This window comes from Lepidochelys olivacea, assembly GCF_965140295.1.
Source record: "Lepidochelys olivacea isolate rLepOli2 genome assembly, chromosome: 6".
Classification (NCBI taxonomy): domain Eukaryota; kingdom Metazoa; phylum Chordata; order Testudines; family Cheloniidae; genus Lepidochelys; species Lepidochelys olivacea.
In genome coordinates, this window is record NC_140416.1 from 24,292,225 (window position 1) to 24,305,361 (window position 13,137).

At 45.4% G+C, this 13,137-nt stretch overlaps 1 protein-coding gene across 1 annotated transcript in view; it reads right to left on the bottom strand.

Annotated features, from left to right (window-relative positions):
• PTPRJ (protein tyrosine phosphatase receptor type J) overlaps positions 1–13,137 on the bottom strand; it is a 137,382-nt gene that overhangs the window by 43,435 nt on the left and 80,810 nt on the right. The window contains exons 4-8 of the mRNA XM_084630226.1: positions 8,155–8,424; positions 7,677–7,946; positions 7,199–7,468; positions 6,721–6,990; positions 6,243–6,512 (exon numbers count right to left, since the gene is read on the bottom strand). Coding sequence (XP_084486352.1) covers positions 6,243–6,512; positions 6,721–6,990; positions 7,199–7,468; positions 7,677–7,946; positions 8,155–8,424 — 1,350 coding nt within the window. The remainder of the gene's footprint in view (positions 1–6,242; positions 6,513–6,720; positions 6,991–7,198; positions 7,469–7,676; positions 7,947–8,154; positions 8,425–13,137) is intronic.

Consider the following 13,137-nt stretch of genomic DNA (forward strand, 5'->3'; position numbering starts at 1 on the left):
GTCCCCTAACCGACCTGGTGAGGGCCCGAGGTCCAGACATGGTGTAGAGGACCAACGCAGCAGAGGGGGCGTTCACAGAACTGTAATGACCCCGTACTCATAGCCCCAGACTTTAACAAGGAATTTCTTTTACAAACAGATGCTTCCGAGGTGGGGCTGAGGGCGGTTCTGTCGCAAATGGTGGGAGAAGACGAACACCAAATCCTCTACCTAAGCAGAAAGCTTCTCCCAAGAGAACAGAAATATGCAGTAGTCGAGAGAGAATGCCTTACTGTCAAATGGGCCTTGGAGACATTGTGTTAGGCCAGCGATTTACTCTTGTGATGGACCATGCACCCCTCCAGTGGATGCAGCGGAATAAGGAAAAGAATGCAAGGGTCACTAGGTGGTTGTTATCGCTCCAACCGTTCCAGTTCCGCACAGGGCTGGATGCCACCATGGCAATGCTGATGGTCTGTCACGAGCACACTGCCTGGCGTCCCAAGTTGCCCAACTCTATGGTGTTGAGTGGGGGGAAGATATGTGACGGGGCAAGGCCAGATGGCTATAGAAAAGTAGTGGGAGACAGATATATTAGCCCCAGGCTAAACAAATCCCTGTTACCAGGATAAGTAAATGGCAGCTGCTCCAGGTCAATTAAGACACCCGGGGCCAATTAAGATCTTTCCAGAAGGCAGGCAAGATAGCTAGGTTGATTGGGATACCTGAAGCCAATGAGGGGCTGGCTGAAACTAGTTAAAAGCCTCCCAGTTAGTCAGTTGGGTGTGCATAAATCAGGAGGAAGCCATGCTGTTGGAGGAACTGAGCAGTACAAACCATTTCAGGCACAAGGAAGGAGGCCCTGAGGTAATGGTGAAGTAGATATTGAGGAAGTGAGGGCTGCTGTGGGGAAGTGGCCCAGGGAATTGTACGTGTACTATTTCCAAAAAGTCAGCTACCATAGCTGCTACTATTAGGGTCCCTGGGCTGGAGCCCGGAGTAAAGGGCGAGCCTGGGCCCGGGCCCGGGCTCCTCTCTCTTTCCCCTCCCCAATTAATCATTGATACAGGGAGACAACAGAGACTGTGCGAGGGAGGGTCGCTTCTCCCCTCCCTTGCTGGCTTATGATGAAAATGGCTCAGTAGGCTGTGACCCTTGCCTCTAGAGAGAGAAGGGCTACGTGGAGGTTCACAGTGAGCCTCTGAGACTAGAGAAATCCACCAGGAAGCGCGGCATCCATGGAGACAAGCACAGAGCTTTGTCACAACTAGCTTGTACATACAGTGTAACAAAAAAAGGAGGGGGTATTGCATTATACATCAAGAAAATTTACACTTGTAGTGAGATCCACAAGGAGGTGACAGGCAGACCAGTAGAAAGTCTCTGGGTGAAGATAAAAGAGGGGAATAAACAAGCGGCAATGTCATGCTGGGGGTCTACTATAGACCACTAAATCAGCATGAGGAGGTAGATGAGACATGTATAGAACAAACAACAGAAATAACCAAAACACAAGTAATGGAAGCCTTTAACTACTCAGACATCTGTTGGAAAAGTAACAAGACAAAATACAAAATCTCCTATTCATTCTTGGAATGTACTGGGTACAATTTCTCATTTCAGAAGCTGAAGGAAGTAACTGGGGGAGCAACCATTTTAGACTTGAAACTGAACAGCAGAGAGGAATTGGTTGGGAATCTGAAGGTAGAAGAGTGAAAGTGTTCTTCAAATGATAGATTTCATGATTCTAAGGAAAAGAAGGTGAGAGCAGCAGAAAAAGGACAGTGGACTTCAAAAAACAAATTTTTACTAACTCAGAGAACTGGTAGGTAAGGTCCCATGGAAAGAAAATCTAAGGGAAAAAGGGAGTTCAGATTCTCAAAGAGACAAGATTAAAGATGCAACAGCAAACAATCCTGATGTGCAGGAGAGATAGGAAGAAAAGTAAGAGACTGATATGGCTCCATCACGAGCCCTTTAATGGGCTGAAATATCAAAAAGGAATCCTACAAAAGCGAAAACATGACCATTGCTGAGGATGAGTACAAAAGAATAACCCGAGCACGTAGGAGACAAATCTGAAAGACTAAGGGATTCAGTGAGTTACACCTAGAAAGAGACATAAAAGGCGATAAGAAGAGGTTCTAGAAATAAATTATAGCAAGAGAAAGACAAAGGAAAATGTAGGTCCACTATTTAGCAGAGTAGGAGAGATAACAGACCACATAAAGAAGGCTGAGAAGTTAATATCTAACTTTGCTTCAGTCTTCACTAAAAAGATAAATTGTGACAAGATGCTTAAAACAATTAATATTAACACTAAGGGAAGGAACACAAGCCAGACTAGGGAAAGAACAAGTTAAAGAATATTTAAATACTTTAGATGTATTCAAGTTGGCTGGGCCTGATAGAATTCAGGGTAGGGTATTTAAGGAACTAGCTGAAGCAATCTTGGAACCATTAGTGATTATCTTCAAGAGCTCATGAAAGATGGATGAGGTCACAGAGGACTAGAGAACGGCAGACATAGTGCCTATCTTTAAAAAGGGGAACAAAGAAGACCTGGGGAATTATAGACCAGTTGGTCTGACTTTAATACCTGGAAAGATATAAATTACTAAACAATCAATTTGTACGCACACAGAGGATATTAGGGTGAAAGGTAATAGCCAGCATGGATTTGTCAAGAACAGATCATGCTAAACCAACCTAATTTCCTTCTTTCACTGGGTTACCAGTCTAAGGGATGGTGGGAAACAGTAGACATAATATATGTTGCTTTGTGTAAGGCTTTTGACACAGTCCCACATGACAGTCTCATTAGCAAACTAGGAAATGCGTTGTCTAGATGAATTTACTATAAGGTAGGTGCAGAACTGGTTGAAAGAACAGTCAAACAGCAGTTTTTAATGGTTTGCTGTGAAGCTGGGAGGACATATCTAGTGGGATCCCATAGGAGTGTCCTGGGTTTGGTATTATTCAAAATTTTCATTAATGACTTGGATTACTGGAGTGAAGAGTATTTATGCATACAGAGTATCACATGAGGTCTTAAATAAAACCCTGGATCATGCTGATCATTTATATGGTTATGAGATGTATGTGCAAATGATATTTAAGGAGTTGTGTATATACTGAAAATATGTTTTGAAGTCTGTCACCGACCAAAGAGAAAAAACCAGAGTTCTTCCAGCCAGGAAGTAAGATGTGTACCTCTCTATCAAATGTAAATTAAGCATTATAAGCCAACACAACAGGTTGGACAAACACCTGTGAGAGATGGTCTAGATATACTCGGTTCAGCCTCAGCACCGGGGGCTGGACTAGATGGCCTCATCAGGTCCCTTCTAGCCCTACAATTCTATGATTCTATAAAACTGACTTTGAGCCTTCAGTCTGTGTGTACTACCAGCTATTTTCATATAGCCTGATCCAAAGTCCAATGAAGTCAGAGGACAGACTCATGAATTTCAACAGGCCTTGGATCAGGCCTAAATCTTAGTGCTCAATGCACAAAAGGAGTTAGGTGCCTAAGTCCCTATTTTACATATCTAAGTCCCAGTTTTGGCTCCCTTGTGATGCACGAAACTCCTGCCCAACCCCTGTAAGTGCCCAGACTTTCAAGGTAATAGTTCCTTAGGCACCTAAGTTTCTGCCTCTGAGCATGCACACTGCTGCCTCCCTCTATGTGTCCAGATACTTAGTCCTGCCTAAGTCCCAGTGATTCACAAACTAGGGGAAGATAGACATTTGGCCGCCAAGTCACATGCAGGGCCTAATGTTCTGAGATTGCCTACTGCATTAGGTCCTATTCAAAACCCCGAGGAGGCAGCAACAGAGCCTACCTTACAACTTTTAGCATAGTAATTAGAGGACTCACCAGGGATGTGGGAGACCCAGGTTCAATTCCCCCCTCTCAGGGAGAGGGGGAGAGAAGAGTTGAGTAGGAGTATCCCACACCTCTCAGGAGCAGTGCTCTAGTCACTAAGCTGTGGGATATTCTGATGTGGGGCTCTCTTAGTTTCTCCTGTTGAAGCTGTTCCACTGTGGATAAATAATTAAAGAGTGACTGGAGCAGGAGCACTGGACCCTGGATCTCCCACCTCCCAGGTGGGTACCCTAATCATTGGACTACAGAAACACATGTGCGCTGTCTCTCTGACCCAATGACTATAAGTATTTATTCACAGTGGGACAGTTATTGGGCCAGAGAACTGTGGAACCAGCTCAACTTCATGTGGAACGTCTGTCATGCTAAACATGACTATCTTTCAAGAGTTCTTAAGGTGAATAACATTGACGTTGTTGCTCTACAAGAAACTCATGCTGTAGTTATAAGCAAGCTGCAAGACACAAAATTCATGACTATGAATGACATGAAGTACGGTCTTACAGATATCTCCATCCTGGAGGAATCCAAGACCATGGGAATTTCTATTGCTGTAATAAGAATTGTACAACTTGACCATAACAAATATCTTCTGTACTCCACACTATCATATTTTAATCAGGATTTTCAGTGACACACAAATGTCTCCTCTCATCAGTACAACCACTGCAAGACCAGAGCTACTATACGCGAAGTAGCTTAAAAAAAAATCTTTATATGATATTGCTATTGAAGAAACTTGGTTGGGTGGATTTTTTTTTAAATCAGTGTTATTCTAGGACATGTCCCTTTTTAGTTTCATCACTATCTCCATATCTAGTCTACTTCATTTTAGGGTATATGTCTACACTGCAATCAGAGATGTGATTGCAGCATGGATAAACATACTCTTACTCGCACAGTGAGTAAAAATAGCAGTGTAGATGCAGGGGCACAGGCTTCAGCACTGGCTAGACATACATAGTACATAGCTTGGGTTTCCCATGCTTTTATAAAACACACACACACACACACAGAAACACCTGCCCCCACATCTACACTGCTATCTTTAGCCATGCTAGAATGGGTATGTCTGCGTGAGTACAATCACACCTCAGACTGCAGTTTGGACATACCCTTAGAATTTATTCATGAGGCCACCCCTTCTGAACATTCTGACCTTTTCCCATTAAGTTGTTTCCCTGAGGGCAGACATTCTAGTTGTGTTTGCCACTGGTGGCTCTCTCTTGTTTAAACCAGTTTTGAGCATAAGGAGATTCCCCTTTCTCTCCTTCAAAGTTACAGGATATGTGATTGTGCACTGTCAAGGACTTTTACTCCCAAGACCCTAACTCAAAGGGACAATGTTTTGTTCAGATATCAGCATCTCACTTTAGTCACAAACATGGCCAAGTCCAGTTCTGGAAACCCACAATTGATTACAATGACTGCATTTTTTCATTGACTACAACAAAATCCAAGATACGGAGGTGTGTCTGCAAGTAGTTATCTATCTTTTGTGTATTGTTTTGCTTGTACTGTAACATGATAATAATTGTATAGTACAAGCAAAACAATACACAAAAGGCAATGGTCATTATTAATATAATAAACAAAACACCTAATTTCAGACTCAATTTGACCCTCTAACTCCTAGCACAATGGGGTCCTGGTCTATGTGTAGGGCTCCTAGACACCGTAGTAATACAAATAATAAATACTAATCTGCCATTCTGCAAACCCCTTCCTTTTGTTTTTTGAAAGCCTCATAAAAGCCCAGCAGCTATCTCTTCAGAAGACTTCTGAACCCCAGCTGTGGCAGATTTCAGTGTGTGCGCGTGCTCGGACAATGTACTCGAGTGTATTGTATGTGTGTGCACACGCGTGTGTGTGCAAGCATGCATTCTACTCCTTCCCTACAAATATACTGAAGTATTTCAGCTCTCTCTGGGTTTTAAAGAATAAATTATTTACTCCTGAATTCTCATCTCTCTGCAGACTTGCCCCAGGTTATCCTAAATATGGTAACACACCTAAATATACTGGCCCACATTTTCAAAAGTGACTAGTGATGTGGGATGCCTCAACTTTTGAGTGCCCCACTGGAGACACCTTAAAATGGCCTAATTTTCAGAAAAGCACCGGTTTTCAGAAAATCAGGCATGACCAAGATATTGAAAATGCAAAAATTGAGGCCATACGAAGCACTAGTCACTTTTGAAAATTTAGAATGCTGAGAAGCTACAAAAGAAAATAATGCTTCAGATTGGATAGTTATGCTGTACCTAAAACTCAAACGGTACAGGGAAGTGTTTCTTAATAAAGAAGATGAGGTAAGAATACTGATCGGCAGAGTGCAAATTCAGAAACAGTCAAATGTGGCTCAATGACTTACTTGTATAAATGGACATTGAATTTGGGTCTCCTTCAGTCTTGTTATCTGCTGCGAGTGGAAATATTGTGAAGTTGTAAAGTGTACCAGGATTTAAGTCTGAAATTACAGCTTTCCTGTCATTGACTGTCATGTTCCTAGTAGTTGAAGTTTTATTTTCAATGAGTATCCTGTAACTGTACTCAGAAGCAGCAGCATCTTTGTTTTCCCAGGTTAAAGACACTTTGTCTGTACTGACTTTGGAAACCTCGATGTTAAACACTGGAGTGGGCACTGTTGAAGACAAGAGACAATTATTTGTTGAGGTGTAATTATTTGTGGAATAGCAGTTGTGGGCTGACTGTACTACAGCCTTGCACTCTTAACTCTGAAGTATTAGCGGTGGAGTTTGCTTTCCAACCCCCATGCATTCCACAGCAATTGTCACACTCGGTTATCAGAGTATTCACATGAAACAGTCAAATGTGGCTCAATGACTTACTTGTATAAATGGACATTGAATTTGGGTCTCCTTCAGTCTTGTTATCTGCTGCGAGTGGAAATATTGTGAAGTTGTAAAGTGTACCAGGATTTAAGTCTGAAATTACAGCTTTCCTGTCATTGACTGTCATGTTCCTAGTAGTTGAAGTTTTATTTTCAATGAGTATCCTGTAACTGTACTCAGAAGCAGCAGCATCTTTGTTTTCCCAGGTTAAAGACACTTTGTCTGTACTGACTTTGGAAACCTCGATGTTAAACACTGGAGTGGGCACTGTTGAAGACAAGAGACAATTATTTGTTGAGGTGTAATTATTTGTGGAATAGCAGTTGTGGGCTGACTGTACTACAGCCTTGCACTCTTAACTCTGAAGTATTAGCGGTGGAGTTTGCTTTCCAACCCCCATGCATTCCACAGCAATTGTCACACTCGGTTATCAGAGTATTCACATGAAACAGTCAAATGTGGCTCAATGACTTACTTGTATAAATGGACATTGAATTTGGGTCTCCTTCAGTCTTGTTATCTGCTGCGAGTGGAAATATTGTGAAGTTGTAAAGTGTACCAGGATTTAAGTCTGAAATTACAGCTTTCCTGTCATTGACTGTCATGTTCCTAGTAGTTGAAGTTTTATTTTCAATGAGTATCCTGTAACTGTACTCAGAAGCAGCAGCATCTTTGTTTTCCCAGGTTAAAGACACTTTGTCTGTACTGACTTTGGAAACCTCGATGTTAAACACTGGAGTGGGCACTGTTGAAGACAAGAGACAATTATTTGTTGAGGTGTAATTATTTGTGGAATAGCAGTTGTGGGCTGACTGTACTACAGCCTTGCACTCTTAACTCTGAAGTATTAGCGGTGGAGTTTGCTTTCCAACCCCCATGCATTCCACAGCAATTGTCACACTCGGTTATCAGAGTATTCACATGAAACAGTCAAATGTGGCTCAATGACTTACTTGTATAAATGGACATTGAATTTGGGTCTCCTTCAGTCTTGTTATCTGCTGCGAGTGGAAATATTGTGAAGTTGTAAAGTGTACCAGGATTTAAGTCTGAAATTACAGCTTTCCTGTCATTGACTGTCATGTTCCTAGTAGTTGAAGTTTTATTTTCAATGAGTATCCTGTAACTGTACTCAGAAGCAGCAGCATCTTTGTTTTCCCAGGTTAAAGACACTTTGTCTGTACTGACTTTGGAAACCTCGATGTTAAACACTGGAGTGGGCACTGTTGAAGACAAGAGACAATTATTTGTTGAGGTGTAATTATTTGTGGAAAAGCAGTTGTGGGCTGACTGCCCTACAGCCTTGCACTCTTAACTCTGAAGTATTAGCGGTGGAGTTTGCTTTCCAACCCCCATGCATTCCACAGCAATTGTCACACTTGGTTATCAGAGTATTCATATGAAACAGTCAAATGTGGCTCAATGACTTACTTGTATAAATGGACGTTGAATTTGGGTCTCCTTCAGTCTTGTTATCTGCTGCGAGTGGAAATATTGTGAAGTTGTAAAGTGTACCAGGATTTAAGTCTGAAATTACAGCTTTCCTGTCATTGACTGTCATGTTCCTAGTAGTTGAAGTTTTATTTTCAATGAGTATCCTGTAACTGTACTCAGAAGCAGCAGCATCTTTGTTTTCCCAGGTTAAAGACACTTCATCTGTACTGACATTGGAAACCTCGATGTTAAACACTGGAGTGGGCACTGTTGAAGACAAGAGACAATTATTTGTTGAGGTGTAATTATTTGTGGAATAGCAGTTGTGGGCTGACTGCACTACAGCCTTGCACTCTTAACTCTGAAGTATTAGCAGTGGAGTTTACCTTTCCAATACCCTGCAATCGATAGGAATTGCCACCCTGGGTCGTCTGGTCCAGTAGATCTATCAAAATCTGACATCCCAATTTACCATGAAGTCTTACATGGGCCATGTGTGGGTGCAGTGAAAGTCACCCTTAAAGAAGATATTCCTTACTCTCTATTCCCACTAGCCCCCGGCCTGCTGCCTGAAAAATAACTCAGTCACTTTCTTATATAGATGTTTGTGGCTTTTGGGTCTCCTTCAGTCTTATTATCCACTGCTTGTGGAAGTATTGTGAAGCTGTAAAAGGTCCCAAGTTCTAAGTCAATAATTACATCACATGGTTTTCAACGTCTGGCTCTCAATAGGTTAGGTTTTATTTTTAATATATATATCCTGTAACTGTATGTTAAAGTTAATTCATGTGCACTAACATTTGTAACCTGGATGTTAAAAACTGGACTGGGCCCTGTTTAAGAAACAGAAAGAGGTAGTTTATCTTTAGCATGGAAGAAAGAATTGCATAAAGAAAAAAATGTTATCGCAGAAAATGTTAAGAGTTTGTATACTGAGATTGAATTCTGGCAGGGGATTGTATGGAAATGGTAATGTAAGGCAGTGCCGGTCACCTTTACACCACCAGTTTGATTTCAGTTCAGGCTGATGATTGTAAATCACTGTAGCCTGCTGGCTGTTTGGTGACCTGCATGAAAAAAGAGTTGCTAGCCATAGTCCATTTCCGTACAGATCAATTCTATACCATATAAGCCACTATCACAACTGGCATCTTTGTTGGTGGTAGTTCAGAGATACCAACAAGTGAACAGTCATGGAAAATGAACTGGCTCCTTTCCCCTTAGAAGACAGAATGCAAAGGTCAAGGTTGAAGCTTGCTGACAAGGGAGAATTTTGCACTTCCGCTGCCTATAGCATAGACAGAGGACTTCACAGGGATGCCAATTCTGCAACTTTCAGAAGCACACTTCCAGTTAAAATTAAAGCACAATATCCCTGGACCAGACTAAAATTAAAGGACCAAACCCTCAGCCCTTTGGGCTGCTCCAGCCTTCCCATCTCCTATTACTGCCACCATGTAAGGGAAATGCCAGGAGGGGGAAGGTGGGTCTGATGTAAGTTACAGTGGGTGCCATTTCAGCTCTCAGCAGCCTCATGTTCAGGAAAACAGAAAGGTGGTTGAGGGCTACCTTTCCTGCACACGTCATCTCTAATTTTACCAAGCATCAGCACAGCACAGCTCAGGAAATCTAACAGCATATCCCTGAATTTTATTTAATTCCTATCTTAATATGCTGAGGAATGAATAGATTTGCTTAACTGCTTTTTTTTTTTTTAAATACTCTGCATTTTCTTCTGTATTGCAATTCATACAAATTTAGGTGTGTAGGGCTCTACAGAAGTCATACATTTATAACTGAAGCATTTCCCTATATCCCTTAGATGTTTTTAACTGCTAGGATTTTCAAAAGGCCAAGAAGGTCACACCAGAACTTGATTAAACAGGGCACAGCATGTCAGAAGTCAGGTTTGTTTGTTCGTTCTAACAAGAAATGAAATTACTGACAATACCAGTAAACATTTCCTACTTAACTTTTTATCCTTAGTTGTCCTAGACAAAACCAAAGCTTTGCTCACCTGGGGTACAATTATCAATGAAGCTCATATTTCAGATTAACTATTGTCTACTGGATTTTATTACTTGAATGTAAGTTACTTTGAATGTAAGTTACTTTTTGAGTGAAATCCTGGCTCCACTGAAGTCAATGGAGTTAGGTGTTTAACAAAACAACTAAGAGAAAGTATTAAATATTCAAATATTCACATTCTTTGAATGGATACACTACAATGATAACATGATTTTAATACATATTTTAAAGTACTTAGTCTCCAAAATCACCAGGGACTTCTAAAATATTTATATGAAGCAATACATATTATGAAAATTCCCCAAGACTCCATGCTATCAATGACTGTTTACCTCTCTTATATTGGAAGCAACATGTATTAAAAATGTAAAGAGAAAGTGCAGGATTAGATCATGGAAGTAGCTTGTAAGATAAATTTGCTGGTTTGGGGTTTTTTGTTTAATTTACATAGTGCTTTAAAATTACTGATAAATTAACCAAAAGAAAACAGAATTTACCTTACAAAAAATTAAGAAAATATCTAATTTCCTGTTCATGCCAGTGGTGAGTTGCATCTAGCGTGTCTCAGGGCTCGTCTACATGGTGGTTTAGTCCACACCAGAAGGATGTAAATTTCAGTCCACATTAGCATGCCACAGAGTGGACCCTGAGGCACTCACTAAAAGTTCCCTAGTGCACGTTAACATAGTCCAGTTTCGCACAGTACTACATCAGCTCACAGTAGGGAACTTTGAGTGCATGTCAGCAGGGTCCACACACGCCAGTTAGAGTGTGACATGCTAGTGTGGACCTCTCTGGTGCAGACTAAAGCATTGTATAGACAAGCCCTTCTTCTTACTTCTCAGTAAGGGGTCTAGTCTGTTGAAGTTGTATGAATTGGACTTCCTCCAAAATTTACAAATACATATGCTGGAAATGCAAAAAAGGGAAAGGGTCCCTGTAGGGAGCCAGGGTGGCTCCCCTCCGAACCAGAGGGTAAAGAGCCACCCTCTGAGCCTGAGTGGGCGGGGCCAGGCCAAGCTTCCGCTAATCCCGGAAGGGGAAGGGTGGGACAGGAAGTACAAAGGGCGGGGCCTTCTGCCCAGTGAGGAGAGCACCAGAGAGGGAGACAGACACAGGCTGCTCCCTCGTGATCCTGCTGCTGACTCAGGCAAAGCCCTGGGCAAGGAGGAGCCTGACCGGGGGGAAGGCCTGTGGCAACCAGGGCTGCCGGCCGCTGAGTATCCAGGACCTGGAGGGGCCTGACTGCAGCCCGGGCCAGCGTGAGTCCGAAACTGAGGGGGAGCGGGACTGGCCCGCAGCGGAATACCCAAAGGAACCGGAGCTGCCCGCAGCGGACTACCCGGAGGAGATGGAGGGACCGGAGCGACCCGCCTGAGAGAGACTGGGTAGGAAGTAGCCCAGGGGCCCAACTACACTGTGGAGTGGGTGTGTTTGATCAGCGGGCGCAGACTGCCCCACTGACTCAGCGGCGGGACCTTCACCTCCCGCCACTGTTAGGGCTCTGGGCTGGAATGCAGTGGAGTTGGGTGGGCCTGTGTTCCCCTACCCCGGCGCTCCCCTGCCTGAGGGGCGCGCGACTGACTCTGGCCGGCGCTCCCCTGCCTGAGGGGCGCGCGACTGACTCTGGCCGGCGCTCTCCTGCCTGAGGGGCGCGCGCGACTGACTCTGGCCGGCGCTCTCCTGCCTGAGGGGCGCGCGCGACTGACTCTGGCCGGCGCTCTCCTGCCTGAGGGGCGCGCGACTGACTCCGGCCGGCGCTCCCCTGCCTGAGGGGCGCGCGCGACTGACTCCGGCCGGCGCTCTCCTGCCTGAGGGGCGCGCGCGACTGACTCCGGCCGGCGCTCTCCTGCCTGAGGGGCGCGCGACTGACTCCGGCCGGCGCTCCCCTGCCTGAGGGGCGCGCGACTGACTCTGGCCGGCGCTCCCCTGCCTGAGGGGCGCGCGCGACTGACTCTGGCCGGCGCTCTCCTGCCTGAGGGGCGCGCGCGACTGACTCTGGCCGGCGCTCTCCTGCCTGAGGGGCGCGCGCGACTGACTCTGGCCGGCGCTCTCCTGCCTGAGGGGCGCGCGCGACTGACTCTGGCCGGCGCTCTCCTGCCTGAGGGGCGCGCGCGACTGACTCTGGCCGGCGCTCTCCTGCCTGAGGGGCGCGCGCGACTGACTCTGGCCGGCGCTCTCCTGCCTGAGGGGCGCGCGACTGACTCTGGCCGGCGCTCTCCTGCCTGAGGGGCGCGCGACTGACTCTGGCCGGCGCTCCCCTGCCTGAGGGGCGCGCGACTGACTCCGGCCAGTACACCTTCCCGCTAATTCCTCAACGCCCGGGAGGTGGCGCCGAGGCCTGCCACGGAGACCATTGCTCTCCATCGCCCCTAGGGGCTCAGAGGACCGACCGACGCCTATCACAAGTGGTGGAGAATGCGGGCAGGCAATCCCAACCCCTGTCGAAAGGGGTAAGTGCGAGGGCGCCTCTGAAGCTCCCCTACTGGAAAGATGGAGATGGAAAGGCTTATCAAGTTCCTGGCTGAGAGCCAGCAACAGCAGCAGTACCAACTCGTGCAACAGCTGGGCGCCCACCATCAGCAGTTGCTCCAAACCCTGGGGGCCCAGCACCAGGAACAACAAACCCAGTGCTTCCAGCAGCTTGCAACCCTGTGGTCGGGCCATGGTGGCGCTCAACCGGAGCGGGCAGCCACCCCGACCCCTCCCGCCCCACCGATCCGTCTGGCCAAGATGGGGCCTGAGGATGACCCGGAAGCCTACCTAGTGACCTTCGAGTGGGTGGCCTCAGTGGCTGGTTGGGCGCCTGACCAATGGGTGGCACTCCTCGCCCCATATCTGACGGGGCTAGCCCAGAAGGCTTATCGTGGGCTCCCAGATGATGAGGCCCGCATTTATGCTCGAGTGAAAGCGGCTATCTTGGATGCCTTCGACATTACCCCGGAAACCTTT